The 16,286-nt window shown below is 42.6% G+C and overlaps 1 protein-coding gene across 1 annotated transcript in view; it reads right to left on the reverse strand.

Moving 5' to 3' along the window:
* KDM3A (lysine demethylase 3A) overlaps positions 1-16,286 on the reverse strand; it is a 54,522-nt gene that overhangs the window by 12,908 nt on the left and 25,328 nt on the right. Inside the window, exons 10-16 of the mRNA XM_077477968.1 lie at positions 15,750-15,901; positions 14,343-14,875; positions 13,183-13,384; positions 10,492-10,706; positions 10,251-10,403; positions 9,085-9,183; positions 12-139 (exon numbers count right to left, since the gene is read on the reverse strand). Coding sequence (XP_077334094.1) covers positions 12-139; positions 9,085-9,183; positions 10,251-10,403; positions 10,492-10,706; positions 13,183-13,384; positions 14,343-14,875; positions 15,750-15,901 — 1,482 coding nt within the window. The remainder of the gene's footprint in view (positions 1-11; positions 140-9,084; positions 9,184-10,250; positions 10,404-10,491; positions 10,707-13,182; positions 13,385-14,342; positions 14,876-15,749; positions 15,902-16,286) is intronic.

Below are 16,286 nucleotides of genomic sequence, written 5' to 3' on the forward strand. Positions count from 1 at the left end.
GGGCTGCATACCTGTTTCACCTCTTCTTTCACAGTTGGTTTAGGTAAAGGTTTTTGGTTCCTATTGGAACACGGGCAATTTGACTTTATTCCCCACTTCCCTCTGACAGAGTGAACTACATCACCCACATCGTACAGTGCTGAAACACAAAAACAGTGGTCACTAAAGGGAATATGAACTGAAATCACCAGTGCAAAAATTGGCAACCCCTAGTGGGCGCAAGTGGTCAATCGTTTCACAAATCCTTCCATGCCAAAAAGTGGTCAACAGAGATAGCCAGCAAAAAAATGTCAGATTTTCTGAAAAACAACTTTAAGAAGAGATCAACTAGGGACCAACACCAAACAACCGAGAATGACAAGAGCTGTCAATTGCAGGTATCCATCTGATACTAGCTTCCTAGTTGCTTTCTTCAATGCATTGAGCAGCTGATCTGAAAGAAGCAAGCAGATAGATTGAAATATCTCAAAATCTGCATACTTGTTCCAGGTCAGTGCCTCAAAAGTACCTATAGACCTTATTGCATGATAGAGAGGCAACCTGTATTTTTACAAGCTGCCATCAATGGCAGCCTCTGTATTTTCATTAATGAGAACCCGTGAGCAGCAGTTAGTTACTGATTTTATTTTTATTTTTTTAACCACTTAACAACCGCCCATTGCCGATTAACGGCTTCAGGGCGGTTGTTTAACTCTGAGAGGCTGTTAATTAACGGCCTCCCAGAATTCTGCTCTCACGCGCCCCCTGGGGCGCGCACACGAGAGCATCCGTGACCGCTGGGTCCAGTGGACCCGGCGCATCACGAATCACGGTAAACGGCCGCTCATCGCGGCCGTTTACCACGTGATCGCTCCGTCAAATGACGGAGTGATCACTTGTAAACAAGCCTCCCTCCCCCTCTCTGTACCGATCGGTACAGCGGAGGGGGAAGAGATCGGTGTCAGCAGCGATGTGGGCTGCATCTGCAGTGCCCACATCGCTGCTCACCGAAAATTAACCCCTCGATTCCCTGCCATTACTCTGCAACGCCCTGCCATTACTCTGCAACGCCCAGCAACGCTCCTCAACGCCCAGCAACGCTCCTCAACGCCCAGCAACGCTCCTCAACGCCCAGCAACGCTCCTCAACGCCCAGCAACGCTCCTCAACGCCCAGCAACGCTCCTCAACGCCCAGCAACGCTCCTCAACGCCCCGTCTTATTGACCCCACATCTCACTGTAAAGAGGACCTGTCATGCCATATTCCTATTACAAGGGATGTTTACATTCCTTGTAATAGGAATAAAAGTGATCAAAAAAATTATTTTTGAGGAAAAAAAATGTCAAACTAAAATAAAATAAAATGAACAATAAAAAAAATGTTTTTTTTTTAAAGCGCCCCTGTCCCCATGTGCTCGCATGCAGAAGCGAACGCATACGTTAAGTCCCGCCCACATATGAAAACGGTGTTCAAACCACACGTGAGGTATCGCTGCGAACGTTAGAGCGAGAGCAATAATTCTAGCCCTAGACCTCCTCTGTAACTCAAAACATATAACCAGTAAAAAAAATGTAAATCGTCGCCTATGGGGATTTTTAAGTAGCGACGTTTGGCGCCATTCCACGAGCGTGTGCAATTTTGAAGAGTGACATATTAGGTATCTATTTACTCAGCGTAACTTCATCTTTCACATTATGCAAAAATTGGGCTAACTTTACTGTGTTTTTTTTTTTTTAAGCACAAAACTGTTTTTTTTTCCAAAAAAAAGCATTCTAAAAATTACTGCGCAAATACCGTGCGAGATAAAAAGTTGCAAAGACCACCATTGTATTCTCCAGGGTGTTTGCTAAAAAAACATATATAATGTTTTGGAGTTCTATGTAATTTTCTAGCAAATAAATGATGATTTTTACATGTAGGAGAGAAATGTCAGAATTGTCCTGGGTGCTCCAGAACACCTGATGGCGCTCCATGCATGTTGGGCCTCTGTATGTGGCCACACTGTGTAAAAGTCTCACACATGTGGTATCGCCATACTCAGGAGTAATAGCAGAATGTGTTTTGGGGTGTAATTTGTGGTATGCATATGCTGTGTGTGAGAAATAACCCGATAATATGACAATTTTGTGAAAAAAAAAAAAAAAAAAAAAAAAAAGTAAAAAGAATCTTGATTTTGCAAATTGTGGGAAAAAATGACAACTTCAAAAAACTCATCATGCCTCTTACTAAATACCTTGGAATGTCTTCTTTCCAAAAAGGGGTCATTTGGGGGGTATTTGTACTTTTCTGGCATGTTAGGGTCTCAAGAAATGAGATAGGCCGTCAGTACTTCAGGTGTGATCAATTTTCAGATATTGGCACCATAGCTTGTGGACTCTAACTTTCACAAAGACCAAATAATATCCACCAATTTGTACTTTTTACCAAAGATATGTAGTGGTATAAATTTTGACCAAAATTTATGAAGAAAAAATTACTAATCTGCTAAATTTTCTAACAGAAACAAAGAAAAAATTCATTTTTTTTTACAGAATTTTCGGTATTTTTTCTTTTATAGCACAAAAAATAAAAAACCCAACGGTGATTAAATACCACCAAAAGAAAGCTCTATTTGTGTGAAAAAAAGGACAAAAAATTCATATAGGTCCAGTGTTGCATGACTGAGTAATTGCCATTCAAAATGCGAGAGCACCAAAAGCTGAAAATTGGTCTGGTTATTAAGGGTGTTTAAGTGCCCAGTGGTCAAGTGGTTAAGGTGCACGAGCAAGGTCTAGGTCTGTTTTTCTGACCCTGCCTTTACTCCCAAACAATACCAATGGCTCTTGAACAAGCCAATGGGGGCAGATGAAAGTGTAAAGAGCCCAAGAGCTTGCATCTTTATAAAACAAGTCTGCTTTCCTAGTGTTCTCCCCACAGAATCACTTTAAAGTATAAGGTCATCACCCTGCAATGGGGTTACACAAAATGAGGCAGTTTTTTTTTCTTATAAAAAGGTGAACTGACCTTTTAAAATACTGTAAATAGATATTAAAATAGGATTTTTATAACAGCTTACCTGTAAAATCCTTTTCTTTTGAAGTACATCACGGGACACAGAGCCACAGTAATATGTGGGTTATAGTACACCTTTAGTTGCTGGACACTGGCACACCTCAAACAGGAAGTTGCCTCCCTATATAACCTCTCCCACTACTGGGAGCATCTCAGTTTTGTAGCCAAGCAATACATGTGTATACCAGAAAGAGGGGTGGGATCTCTGTGTCCCGTGATGTACTTCAAAAGAAAGGGATTTTACAGGCAAGCTGTTATAAAAATCCCATTTTCTTTAAACATACATTACGGGACATAGAGCCATAGTAAATATGTGGGATGTCCCAGAGCAACTGAGGAGAGGGAGACAACCAAGTGGGGCACCATGAGATCAGTGGATTTATACTGCTGCCTGCAGTACACTGCGCCTAAAGGCAACATCCTCATGTCTTTTTACATCCACCAGTTACAATCTGGTAAATGTATGGATTGAAGACCAAGTTGCAGCCTTGCAGAATTGAGCCATAGAGGCTTGGTGATGCACTGCCCACGAGGCACTTACAGCCCTAGAGGAGTGCGTTTTGATTGAGAGTAGACCTACCTCTTTAAACCATAAGCTTGAACGATTACTTGTCAAATCCATTTAGTAATCGTAGATTTTGATGCTGCCTGTCCTTAAAGGACCTTCAGGCAACACGAACAAAACATCCTTTTCCAAATCTGAGCAATCGCCTTTAAGTAGACATTGACTGCTCTCACCACATCGAGAACGTAGCAATTTTTCTTCCAAAAGAACAGGGTTCTGGAAAAATGAAGATAGAATATCCTGGTTTAAATAAAAACCTGATCCTACCTTTGGTAAAAAGTTAGGATGAGGACGCAATATTACCTTATGCTTGTGAACAAGGAAAATATGGCTCTTTACAAGAAAGAGCAGCCAATACTGATACCCTTCTTGCAGCAGACATGGTCACCAGACAAAATAGTTTCCTTGTCAAAAAAAAGGACCAAGGGAATAGGTCGTATCGAAAAAAAAAAAAAAAAAAAAAAAAAAAAGGCCATTTTGTAATGTCGACAAAACTAAAATTCAAGTCCCAAGGGTTCAGGGGTTACCTAACCGGAGATTAAGCAGTGTTACCCCCTGAATAAAGTTATGAACCAAAGAATGCAAATCAAGTGGTCATTGAAATACCGATAAGGCCCAGACCTGTCCTTAGAAAGCACTCAAAGCCAGCTTTATTTCTCAACCCATCTGCAGCAAAGTCGAGGACTCTAGGTCGAGAATCCGACCTAGATATTCCAGGCAGTCGAATGTGGCGACCATACTTTGGTCTAAGCGGGCTGCCAACTGGTCTATCAAGAACAGATCGACTAGGTAAACCATAATCATACCTTGGGCCCTCAAACTGGCTAGAAGAGGAGCCCCTTTGTACTCGAGGTGCAGCAGCTAGCTCGGACAGCAGAGCTACACACTGAAAATGAAGATTTTCCACTTTGAAAATAGATATTACTTGTGAGCGAGGAAACAGGCATATGGAGATATGCATCTGACGTCGATTGACGCCAGAAGTCCTTGTAGGGTGGAGATAATAGATCAGATTGACTTCATGCAAAAAAAAAATAAAAAAAATTAAAGATTATATTCAGGAATCGAATTTTAGATTTTTGAGATCCAGAATGTCTATTTGGATTTAACCAAACTCCAACCTCTGCTCTTACATGGGGGCCCATCATGAACACCTTTTTCCAAAAGATGGTCCAATATTTGAGAAGTTTTTTCTTGGGATCCTTAGGAACGCATGATCTGAGAAAACAAGGAGACAAACTCTTGGAACTCCAGTTTGTAACTTGGAGCTATTGAGGAAGTCCCCCATTCGTTTGACGCTCCTGCCAGATCCCTGAGAACTGCAGAAAAATGCTCCCCATTAAACAAGTGGGGAGCTACAGTATCTTGTAGGCTTCCTCCCCTAAGACCTCTCCCTGGGGTTAACCCTGAGGATTACCCTTTGAACCCGACGGCGGATGCCGTCGTGACTGCCAGGTGGATGATGCCCCTGGCACAGAAAGCTTTGAAATAAAAAAATATTTACTTCTTCACCTAACCACTTTCAGACCGGACCAATTTGCTGGTCAAAGACCAGACCACTTTTTGCGATTCAGCACTGCGACGCTTTAACTGACAATTGCGCGGTCGTGCGACGTGGCTCCCAAACAAAATTGACGTCCTTTTTTTCCCCACAAATAGAGCTTTCTTTTGGTGGTATTTGATCACCCCTGCGGTTTTTATTTTTTGCGCTATAAACAAAAATAGAGCGACAATTTTGAAAAAAAAACTAATTTTTTACTTTTTATTATAATAAATATCCCCCAAAAATATATAAAAAAACATTTTTTCCCTCAGTTTAGGCCGATACGTATTATACATATTTTTGGTAAAAAAAAAAAAAAAAAAAAAAAAAAAAAAAACGCAATAAGCGATTGGTTTGCGCAAAAGTTATAGCATTTACAAAATAGAGATAGTTTATAGCATTTTTATTAATAATTTTTTTTTTTTTTACTAGTAATGGCGGCGATCAGCGATTTTTATTGTGACTGCGACATTGTGGGGGACCCATCAGACATTTTTGACACATTTTTGGGACCATTGTCATTTATACAGTAATCACTGCTATACAAATGCAGTGATTCCTGTGTAAGTGACACTGGCAGTGAAGGGGGTAACCAGTGGGTGGCAGCGTAGGGGTTAAGTGTTCCTAGGGGTGTGTTACTAACTGTGGGGGAGTTGGGCTTTCATTTAGTGAACACTGATCTCTGCTCCAATCACATGGAGCAGAGATCAGCGTCACTAGTTGCTAGGCAGAATGAAGAAATGCTGTTTACAACGGCATTTCTTCATTTGGCCGCTCCGTGAGACGATCGCGGGGATGCCCGCAGCAATCGAGTCCGCGGGTCCCGCGACCGGACTCACGAGGGTCCCGACCAGCGCGGGAGCGCGCCGCCGGCAGCGCGCTCCCGATGGCAGGGCGGCAAATTTAAAGGGACGTACATGTACGCCCATTTGCCTGCCCGTGCCATTCTGTCGACGTACATCGTCGTGCGCTGGTCGGAAAGTAGTTAAATGGCAAAAAGGAGTATCTTTCTTTTACTAGAATTTTTTTGGATACATTATCCAAAATATCCCCAGATAGCTGTTTTACCGCAAAAAAGGAAGACTAGCCAGAAACTTCTTGCATGACGCTTAGCGAAGGGCATAAGGCCTAAAGGATAGAATCTGTCATAGCAAACAAAGCTGCCTCCTGGACCTGCTGAGCAGGATACCTTGAACACCTGTTTAAACGGGTCTCTCAACGATTAACCAATTACTGTCAGCGCAGGCGGAGACTCAATGCTAGAGGAAAATTATTTTTGAATAGGAATTCCAACCTTTTATCTGTTGGATCCCCAAGTATTTGAGTCTGCCAGACAGGGAAAACGTACCCACAAAAGGATAAAGTAGCGTTAATTGCTGGTATACCCCGCTTAGTGAATTTTCTCTATTATTAGGTTAAAGGGTCAAAACTTTTTAGAAAGGAAAATAATGCTCATCTGGGTGATTCTCCAGATACAAAAAAACTTTTCCAACGAAGAATGGACAGGAAAAAGCATACACAGCTTTGAGAAGGCTTTAGCGAACCCACTCAGTTAAAGATACATAAATGTGAAGCTGATCATTCAGCAAGAAATTGTACCATCAATCTTACAGATTGTGAAAGCAGACTGTCCCGCATTAGACACCTCAGAAGAGGAGTCATCAGCCTCACCACGCGGTCCCCTGAGGGAATTCAACTTTTCCTGCACCTATTTCCTCAGTCTGAGGAAAATGAACAGGGGCTGCATTGTTGAAGACAGCTGTAAACACTTTATGGCCCCGATGCCCACTCTGACCAGCCACCCCCTCTCAGGGGAGGATGCCATTTGTAGAGTAGGCTTTCCATAGCTTGAGGGAGACCCCTTTAGCTCCTTTTTTTGGGGGTGTTTCAACCCCCCCCGTTCTGAACATAGCCAGATGCACAAAGCAGAGGTACTACCAGAAGAACACCGCATCCATTGGTTGAGCAATAGTCTAGCCCTGCCACTGCTATTACTGCTCAGCCTAATCCAATAGTAAATGTGTCAAAAAGGAATGCCTGTGTCACCAAACCTCTTGCATGCCCCTCCGCAGCTTGCAGCAGTAACAATGGTGCTAAAAGTAAAAAATAAAACAAACTCTCCCGTGCTGGACGCCAATGCTGCACTAAGCCCCGTGCCTACGGCCCCCTATTTTAAAAAAAGATTTCCCACGTGGGCCTCTGATTCTATGGGATTGTGCAGTGTGGGGGAAAAATGGCGAAGAGGGAGCCCGGAAGCCACCAAGTATGGCTGCGTGCCGTTCCATCCACATGAAGAGGGGGGGGGGGGGGGGGGGGACAACACAGGTGGCAGGCGTCTGGTGGGTAGGAAAACCATCCCAGACTTACTGGAGGTCTGCTGCTGGCTGGAGGAAAGGAAGCTGCTGTACCAAACACAACAAGAGCTCTCTGAGCAAGTGTGAGATGGTATGTGCTCTATACAGCCCCCAGTGGTGACACAGACATGACAACATTCACTAAATTAAAAGGAGACATTCATAAGAAAAATTAAAAAATTTCTTAGAAAATGCCACTTGCCTTTCCTGCCGCAGGGTTTTCTGTGGAAAAACAGACCCAATCTTCACCCTTCACAGTGGGTTCCATTAACAAACCTTCAGGAACCAGGGACCCTCGGGGAAACAATGCTGGACCTGTAATAGCACCATCACCAGTAAAACTTTATGGCCTTAATACCAAAAGTACTAGATCCCGGGGTCCAGCTCTCTAAAAAGAGAAGCGTTTACAGGCAAAACCTAGTTTCTTCGGACACGAGGCCTGGGTACCATTCAATACAGCCAAAGAGACACTTTGAATGGAAACGGCTGCATATCAAGCTCATTTTCAGCTGTTGTGAGTTAGAAACCTCTCGGCTCTTGGATCAATGGAAAGAATACACGTTGCTAGACTGAAGAAAGTAGTTCAAGCTCCCCTCTTCAGGAAGAGCACCAGTTGTAACCACCTCTGCACAGTGGTATGGCACACATTGGCCCTCCTTCCACAGTAAGCTAAATCCACTGCGGTCGGCAACCAATTTATAGACTGGCTATCGCCTTTAATTCTGCAGCACTTTGGTACTGGAAAAAGATTCCAGGCCAGACTACATATGCTAGCCTGGACATGAGTGGGTCCTAAATAGGTGGAGTCCTCCAAAGTCCACCGAAGCATAAAACAAAGCCTTTCACTAGATGGGCTACTGAGCCAGCGTTTAAATATCTGTAAGTAAAGCTCATACACATGTATATAATCTCATATACACACACTATTAAAAGGGGTTGTAAAGTCAGAAGGTTTTTTTTATCTTAATGCATTCTATGCCTCAAGATAAAAAGTGTTCTGTATGCAGCAGCTCCCCCCTCTATCCTAATAAGTGCATGAGTGCCATGGCCGTCCCAGGACTCTCCCACCTGATTGACTGAGACACAGCATTGGGAGCCAATAAGGAGAGGGGGCAGGGACGAACAGCAGCACCGTTTCTGAATGGACACAAGGAGCTGTGACTCGGCTCAGGTGCCCCCATAGCAAGCTGCTTGCTGTGGGGGCACTCAACAGGGAGGGGCCAGGAGAGCCGAAGAAAGAAGGACCTGGGCTGCTCTTTGCAAACCCACTACACAGAGCAGGCAAGTAAAAAGTTTAAAAAAAAAAAAACCCAAACACACACACGAGACTTTACAATCACTTCAACTAAACCAACTCATGAAAAAAATCTGCAGTTAATGCATCTTGCATGCATCTTAGCGTGATTGTAATTGGCAGCCATGTACAGCACATCTGAAAGGAGCTTGAAACCAGCAACCAGAATCAAACATAGAATAGTGTAGATACACAGGCGATAAAATCATGAGCTCATTTTAAAAAGTACAGTTTATATCAAAATACGTAGAGAACAAATAAACACTTGTGAACATTTTGGCACATGCAATAAAATTACCTTTTCCTGGAACAATTTGTGTTGGCATTAGATTTTCCGGTTCATGTAACTGACCCTTCACACATTTTAACCAAGAGAATGTTTCAATGCCATCATTGCCTGCATTAAGAGAAGAATGGCGAACCATTAGTAAATCTTGTTCTAGTCACAAACTGTTCCATTTAAAATGATTATTTTAGTTATTGATGAAGTCTGCTGGGCCATCTCTCATGGGTACTGCCAGCAGTTAGATATTCCCACCACTGCTCTGGACTGTATTAACAGACATGTTCCAACAGGTGAACCAGAAGGGGCTATATACTTACCTTTCCAACAGTTTGTGTGTTAAAACATTGCACCACTGCTGTTCACCAACTGCTGTAGGTACTCTACACTTCTGGCCGAGTCTATAGGTCAAGCTTTAGGTCACTACAGGATGCACAAGTCGGCAGCAGTAACCACAGCAGGTATTGAAGCCCAGCTAAGTGTCGAATACCTGCAGAAGCCAGGGATCCGCAATGCAATACACCCGCTGAAAAGGTCAAGTACACTATTACAGGTATAAATGTGTGAGATTCAAGTCTGTAGTGACAGGGTCACTATTAGTCCTCATGCACACGGACGTTTTAAAAAACTGGCTGCAAAGCTAGCTCTGACTCCTGAAAAAAAAAAAAAAAAAAAAAAAAAAAAAAAAAAAAATAGGAGTTAAAACGCGATTTTTACCACGTTTTGCATTGGCGTTTTTACAGCTCTAGCGCCGCACCATGGAACGCACTGGTCCTTTTTTTTACAGCTTAAAAACGCCTATGCCAATTGCAGCTCAAAAACGCCTAGGTGGGCATGAAGCCATAGACTAACATGGACAAGCGTTTTTAAGCTGCAAAAAACTCTCAAAAAGAAAAAATATTGTATGATGCCAGATAGTAATACAGTTGTATTTGTATTGCATTTTTGAACACCAAAACATTACATCGCTTCCGAATTTTTATTCTGTCGTATGAGAACTTGTGACTTTAGTAAAAATCTTCAGGTTCAATCGGAGATTAGCATGCCAAAAAAACAAACAAACAAACAAGCAAACAAAAAAAAGACACACGACAATTATGAGTCTGATAATCTCATTGTGTGTACCAGATCTGATGTCACCAAGTCTAAACTGATAATCTGTGGATAGTATTAACACGTACCTTCACTCATACTCTTCTTTTTCATTCTGTAACAGTCCATGCACACTCCAAATCCACATTTAGGACAGACCCAGTGCAGATTAAAGATAGTTGTGTCGCAAACATCGCACATTTCTCGTACACCGCGTACGGCACGTTTCCAGGCTACTTGTTCTGTAAAACCAACAGGAAGCAATCAACAGGTCTCTAATAAAGCAAGAATTTTTTTCCCCTTGAACAATATAGATAAAAAAACACTTACTTTTGGGGTCTACAGATGCCATCACTTCTTTCTCAGACATGATAAGTTTGCAGAAATGGTCCCCAGTATTGGCTAAGATGTATTTGGCTGTGTCTAGGTCCAAGTCTATAACATTGCTCATTAATGGAAGCCACAAGTTTATTGCTTCAGCATCAAACTTATTAGGGGTCAGGAAGCCTCCTTCCCGCAGCATCCCGTGCTTGTTGAAGTGTAACCTATAGAAGAGTTAGGAAATGTTCATACCTTTAATTCCAGTGCCAACTTTTTCCAAAAAATTACAGTTTAAAGTGTTACTAAATCCAGGACCCTGCATTCACTACAGTACACAGAACATGGAAAATGCAATAGTTTTAGTAAATCTAAACTGCCAAATACCTTTTCTCATCAGCAGTATATAGCAGTCTTGTGACTTCTATCAGTGTCTGGTTAAAGTTTGCAGGAGTTTTCATTCTGCTCTCACTGCCCTATAAGGCTGCAGGACCCCCTGTCCCTCTATCTGGTAATGTGGCTTGCCATGTGATTTGACCTTTAAATGTTAACCACTTGCCCGCTGGGCACTTAAACCTCCCTCCTGCCAAGACCAATTTTCAGCTTTCGGTGCTCTCAGACTTTGAATGACAATTACTCAGTCATGCAAAGCTGTACCCAAATGAATTTCTTATCTTATTTGTGATAAAATTATGCAAATTATTAATTTTTCTTCATAAATTTTGGCCCCAATTTATACTGCTACATATCTTTGGTAAAAAATAACCCAAATTAGTGGATATTATTTGGTCTTTGTGAAAGTTAGAGCGTCTACAAGCTGTGGTGCGAATCACACAAAAGTGATCACTTCTGATGTACTGGCGGCCGATCTCATTTGTGACCCAAACAAGCCAGGAAAGTACAAATACCCCCCAAATGACCCCTATTTTGAAAGTAGACATTCAAAAGGTATTTAGCAAGAGGCATGGTGAGGTTTTTGATGTCATTTTTTCCCACAATTCTTTGCAAAATGAAGATTTTTTATTTCCCCCCCACAAAATTGTCATTGTAATTAGGTTAGGTAAGTAGGTTATTTCTCTCACATGGCATGTGTATACCACAAATGGCACCCCAAAATAAATTCTGCTACTCCTGAGTATTACGATACCACGTGTGGGACTTTCACAGCCTGGCCACTTCGAGAGGCTCAAAATGCAGAGAGCACCATCACGTGTTCTAGGAGCATAAATTACACATCTAAGTTGTTGACTACCTATTACACTTTTGAAGGCCCTGGAGCAGCAGGAGAATGACACATGGCACTGATGACAGATGCCACTAATACAGGGCACTGATGACAGATGGCACTGATATGTGGCACCGATGACACTGATGTGGCACTGGGGGCAGATGGCACTAACTTTTTTTTTTAATTTACGGGCGCTGCAGCCGTTCATCTCTCCCTCCTCACACGCTGTCTGTGTGAGGAGGGAGATAGGCGCCGAGAGATGATCTCATATGTTTACATATGAGATCATCTCTCATTGGGACACACCGATCGCACTGTAAACGGCCGCTGCGATTGGCCGTTTACATCGATCTGTGACTGCCTGTGTCCGTGGGAAATGGCCAGCACAGAACTTCCCCGATGCGCGCTCTCAGGAGTGCGTAGAGGGGAAGCAAATGGGACGCCCACCCAGCAGGAAACGTCCGCGCTGTATCCATCTTTCGGCTATAGCGCGGGCGGGAATTGGTTAGGTTCCCATTCACAGTGGAGTGACTTGTCATGCAATATGACAGGTTGAATCACAACCTATTGGTCCAGTTAATGGAACAGTTCAAAATCGATACAACGCCGGCTTTACGGTGCCGCATCCATTTGAACAAGTGGTTGCAGCCCTACTTTTGCCGATTTCGGGTGCGACTTGCATAAACATCTGTGCATGAAGCCACAAAGGTGCCTGCGGATGACATGCGGATTTGAAAGTGTGCGATTTCAGATGAAGTTGCACAATTCCAAAGCCGCATTCAAAGTGAACAGCATTAGACCACAATAATGTATTAAATAAAAATAAAAGAATTCTTATACTGAATAATTTTTGAACCACTTCCCTACTGCCCCTTGTCATATGACATCTGCAGAAACACTGTCCCTCCGGGTGGGCATCATACAACGTCCTTGGCTTCCCGGCGGTATAGGGGGCGTGCGTCTGCCACGTCACTCGGGAGACGATGTGCGTGTCCGGCAGCTGCAATGTCCGCCGGTCACATGCGATCGCCGGTGACAGAAAAGGGGTGTGTGTGTGTGTAATATTTCCTCTCTTAAGAGAGAAAATATTCCAACGGGACACTAGTTCGGGTGATCTGGGGGTCCCCAAGGAATTCCCTCACTTCATGTTCAGTTGTGAGACAGGAAGTGAAATCTCCGTAATGGGACACATAGGGCGAGAAAAATAAATCTGAGAGTGTGTGAATATATACACACACACACACACACACACACACACACCTTTACTATAGCCAAATGAAAAAATAAAGTTTGCCTGTAGTTTTACTTTAATCTCAGAATATATTTCTTCAGATGTCTTACAGTGAATAGCTATATATATTTTTTTATATATACTTTAGTAAATGCCCAACTTAAATGTTTGTACAAGGGGTTCCAGAGTAAAGGACAATGCACATTTGAAATGATAAAATAAAGCCACAAGGGATCTATCTTACCTTCGAAAGTGAAAGAAGCGGCAGAAAACAGCGGCATCTCTCTGTTCCTTACTTCTCCCAAACCGATCCAGGCGGCACTCCCTGCACTTGTGAAGATGAGGTGCAATGTCATTACAAGAACCATCCTGCACGAAGCAGTCCCCATTTGACATGAGTCTCTTCAGCTTTTGTGGGTCCATTAGTATAGATCTTGGATAGGTCACTGAAAATAAAACATATTCCTCAAAGTGTAACTTTACCATAGCAAAATTATATACACACACACACACACACATATACATATATTCTTTAGCAAGGAATACACATGCCACATTGGAATTATGCTACCACAAATGAGTGTGCTATAAATTGCCTGCAGCATTGTTCCTGTTTCTTGCCAGAGACTGACATTTTGCAGAGCCCCTGAGCAGCAGCAAACCTTTAGGCTGCCAGCAGATCAGCCTCAGAGAGTGGCTCTGATTTTCAACAATGACAAAAAATAGAAAGCAACTGAGCAGGGTATTACTGGATTTCAAACAGTATAGGCAATTATTTTTAATGTTTTACATAGCTATACCTGCAAAATATGACCTAGCAGGATGTTCTGACTAAAGTTCCACAGTGAAAAAAAATAAATAAATAAATAAATTACACAACACACGCAGAGCTCCAACACAACCAGAAAGCATAGGGATTTTTCTCATCAGAACTGGCGACTATTTAAACACAGCAAGAACAATGAATGCCGTTTCTGGCAAAAGCATACCAAGCCCTTAAAAGAAGTTCACTAACTTTCTAAAATGCTGCCTGCAAATAAATTCAGCTACTTACCCAGCTAACTGTGCTTTAGTTTTTACCAACAGCATCCCCTCCTACTCTTGGAATACTGTGATCATACTACTCAAAAGGGGGTCATTTACAAAAGTGCACTTGGAAGTGCAGTCCCTGTAAATCTGAGGGGTAGATCGGAAATGAGGGAAAGCTCTGCTGATTTTATTATCCAATCATGTGCAAGCTAAAATGCTGCGTTTTCCTTGCGTGTCCCCCTCGGAGCTACAGCGACTGCACTTCCAAGTGCCCTTGCAGTGTAATTATAAGTGCACTTTGTAGTGCAAAGTGGATTTTCCTTTAGTAAATAACCCCCAAAGTGTGTTTACAATTGTAAGAATCTATTAACTTACCCCCTTCGTTTTTACTAGGGCTCTTGGAAAGTGAAGATTCAAGTTTTTTTGGCATCACAAGAGTAATATTTTGTGGCTTGATTTTGATATCAGCTGCAACAGTTGAAACAGCCGATAAAGCAGGGGCAGGCTTGGATTCTGCTGACGGAAGTTTAGTGCCAAAGAGACGCTGATTACTATCCAGCTTCCATGTCATGTTCTTGCAAGCCTCAGAGCTTCCCAACCGTGGAGAATCAGTCACCGACAGGGTGTTCTTCTCTGGAAATCGCTCAACTGAAAACTCAAAGCCTTTAGGGAAAACGGTTGATGGTTTTGTAAATGCAGCAAAGAGGTTTTCAGATTTCAGTCCGTTATCCCCATTTGCTTTGCTTGCCCAGGAAGAGAAACCTCCACCCGAGGAGAAGGGCCCAGCTGAGGTGTCCAATCCAAATCCAAGACCCTTATTGCCTTGAGAAGCTGCAGCACTTAGGAACAAGTTGTTCTCTTCCCCGTTTAGTACAGAAGTTTCACCTGGTAAATTCTGGGTACATTTCCTGCAAAAAAATAAAAAATTAAGAAAAATTAGAATGCGGGAGACACAAAAAAAAACCACCCTCTCTCTAAACAAGACTGGAGCAGCCTTAACCAACATTTTTAATATGAATACTGGAGGAACTCGTGACGACTATCAAATTCACCAATGCCTGCTCAAAAAGGCTTTTCTGAATGGGTACACGATAGAAAGCCCTGGTAGCCTCTGCATGAACACTGGGCCTAATCAGAAATTGCATCAATAAGTTTAGCAAGAGAAAATAGACCATGTTCTCCAAGAGTTTCCTAGCACAGCCCTCTCCATCCTTCAATACAGTCCTCTCCTCCTCTGGGAATGTTAATTCCTGTCAGTGCTGGTCTAGCTCTTCCAACCCCACTACCATTCCTACATAACCTTTTATGTTGCCTCTGGAGGAGGAGCAAATGGGAAAATTAGAATGTCATGTAAGCAACAGCTTTGAGTCTGACGACATCACATCCAACATGGCGGCCATCCAGCAGCAGTCGCCAGGCTTTGTAACCACACAAGAGAGTCTTTATGTAAATATGCCCAAAATACATTAAATGGGCATACAATAGTGCCCCATCACTGGTGTCAGCAGGAGCAATCATGCCCATTGTTGGTGTAGAAGGAATAGTTCCTTGCATCAGTGGGAGGAAGAGTGTCACAAGGGCCAGTTTAATGAGCAAAAAGGAGTAGCCCTGAGGATGCAGTTTGGAAAACTGACTTGGAAGAGTGCTGTTGAAATAAACTGAAAGGATCTCTTCTCTAATTTGGAATTAGATTATTATACCAAAATGTAAACCTTTAACTTTTCTGTTGGTAAACCAAGTGAACTAATTAATACTAGTATGTACAGCCAGACAGTTGCTTACCCTGGAGGTGTGGCAGCACCAAAGTTTGGTGGAGAATTGGCTTGTGGTGGAGTAGCACGGGATGTCTGCGTTTGGCTTGCAGGAGTTGTAGCTGTGCATCCTAGTAATGCTTCTCCAAATCCCACTGGAACAGACTGCTTGGAGACCGTTTTCTACATTAAAAAAAATAAATAAATTTGATAATTATAGCCAAGTAAAAAATATTTGATCAGTGTCCCAAAAACAAACCATTGTCTACTACTGCCTACCCCATTTATGGGACAAACTGCACATTTACAAGGATAGAGATGATAGAGTTGGATATATACATACACGGCCCAAAAGGTTTCTTTTAACCTATTCCCGTATGATATCCACACACACACACACACACACACGGAAGGTGATAGCTCGGACATCGCTGCAGTAAAGAGATATTTTGTTCTGCCAGCAATTTCCTACAAAATGTAAGTGATAGGAGCAGATATACAGACGCTCAAGTCACTTTTACGGGTGGCGCTGCCTTTACCAGGTTCTCCCATCCCTGAGAAGAGTGGT

Source organism: Lithobates pipiens, unplaced genomic scaffold (assembly GCF_037356315.1).
Source record: "Lithobates pipiens isolate NorthernLeopardFrog02 unplaced genomic scaffold, aLitPip1_a1.2 Scaffold_13, whole genome shotgun sequence".
Lineage (NCBI taxonomy): Eukaryota > Metazoa > Chordata > Amphibia > Anura > Ranidae > Lithobates > Lithobates pipiens.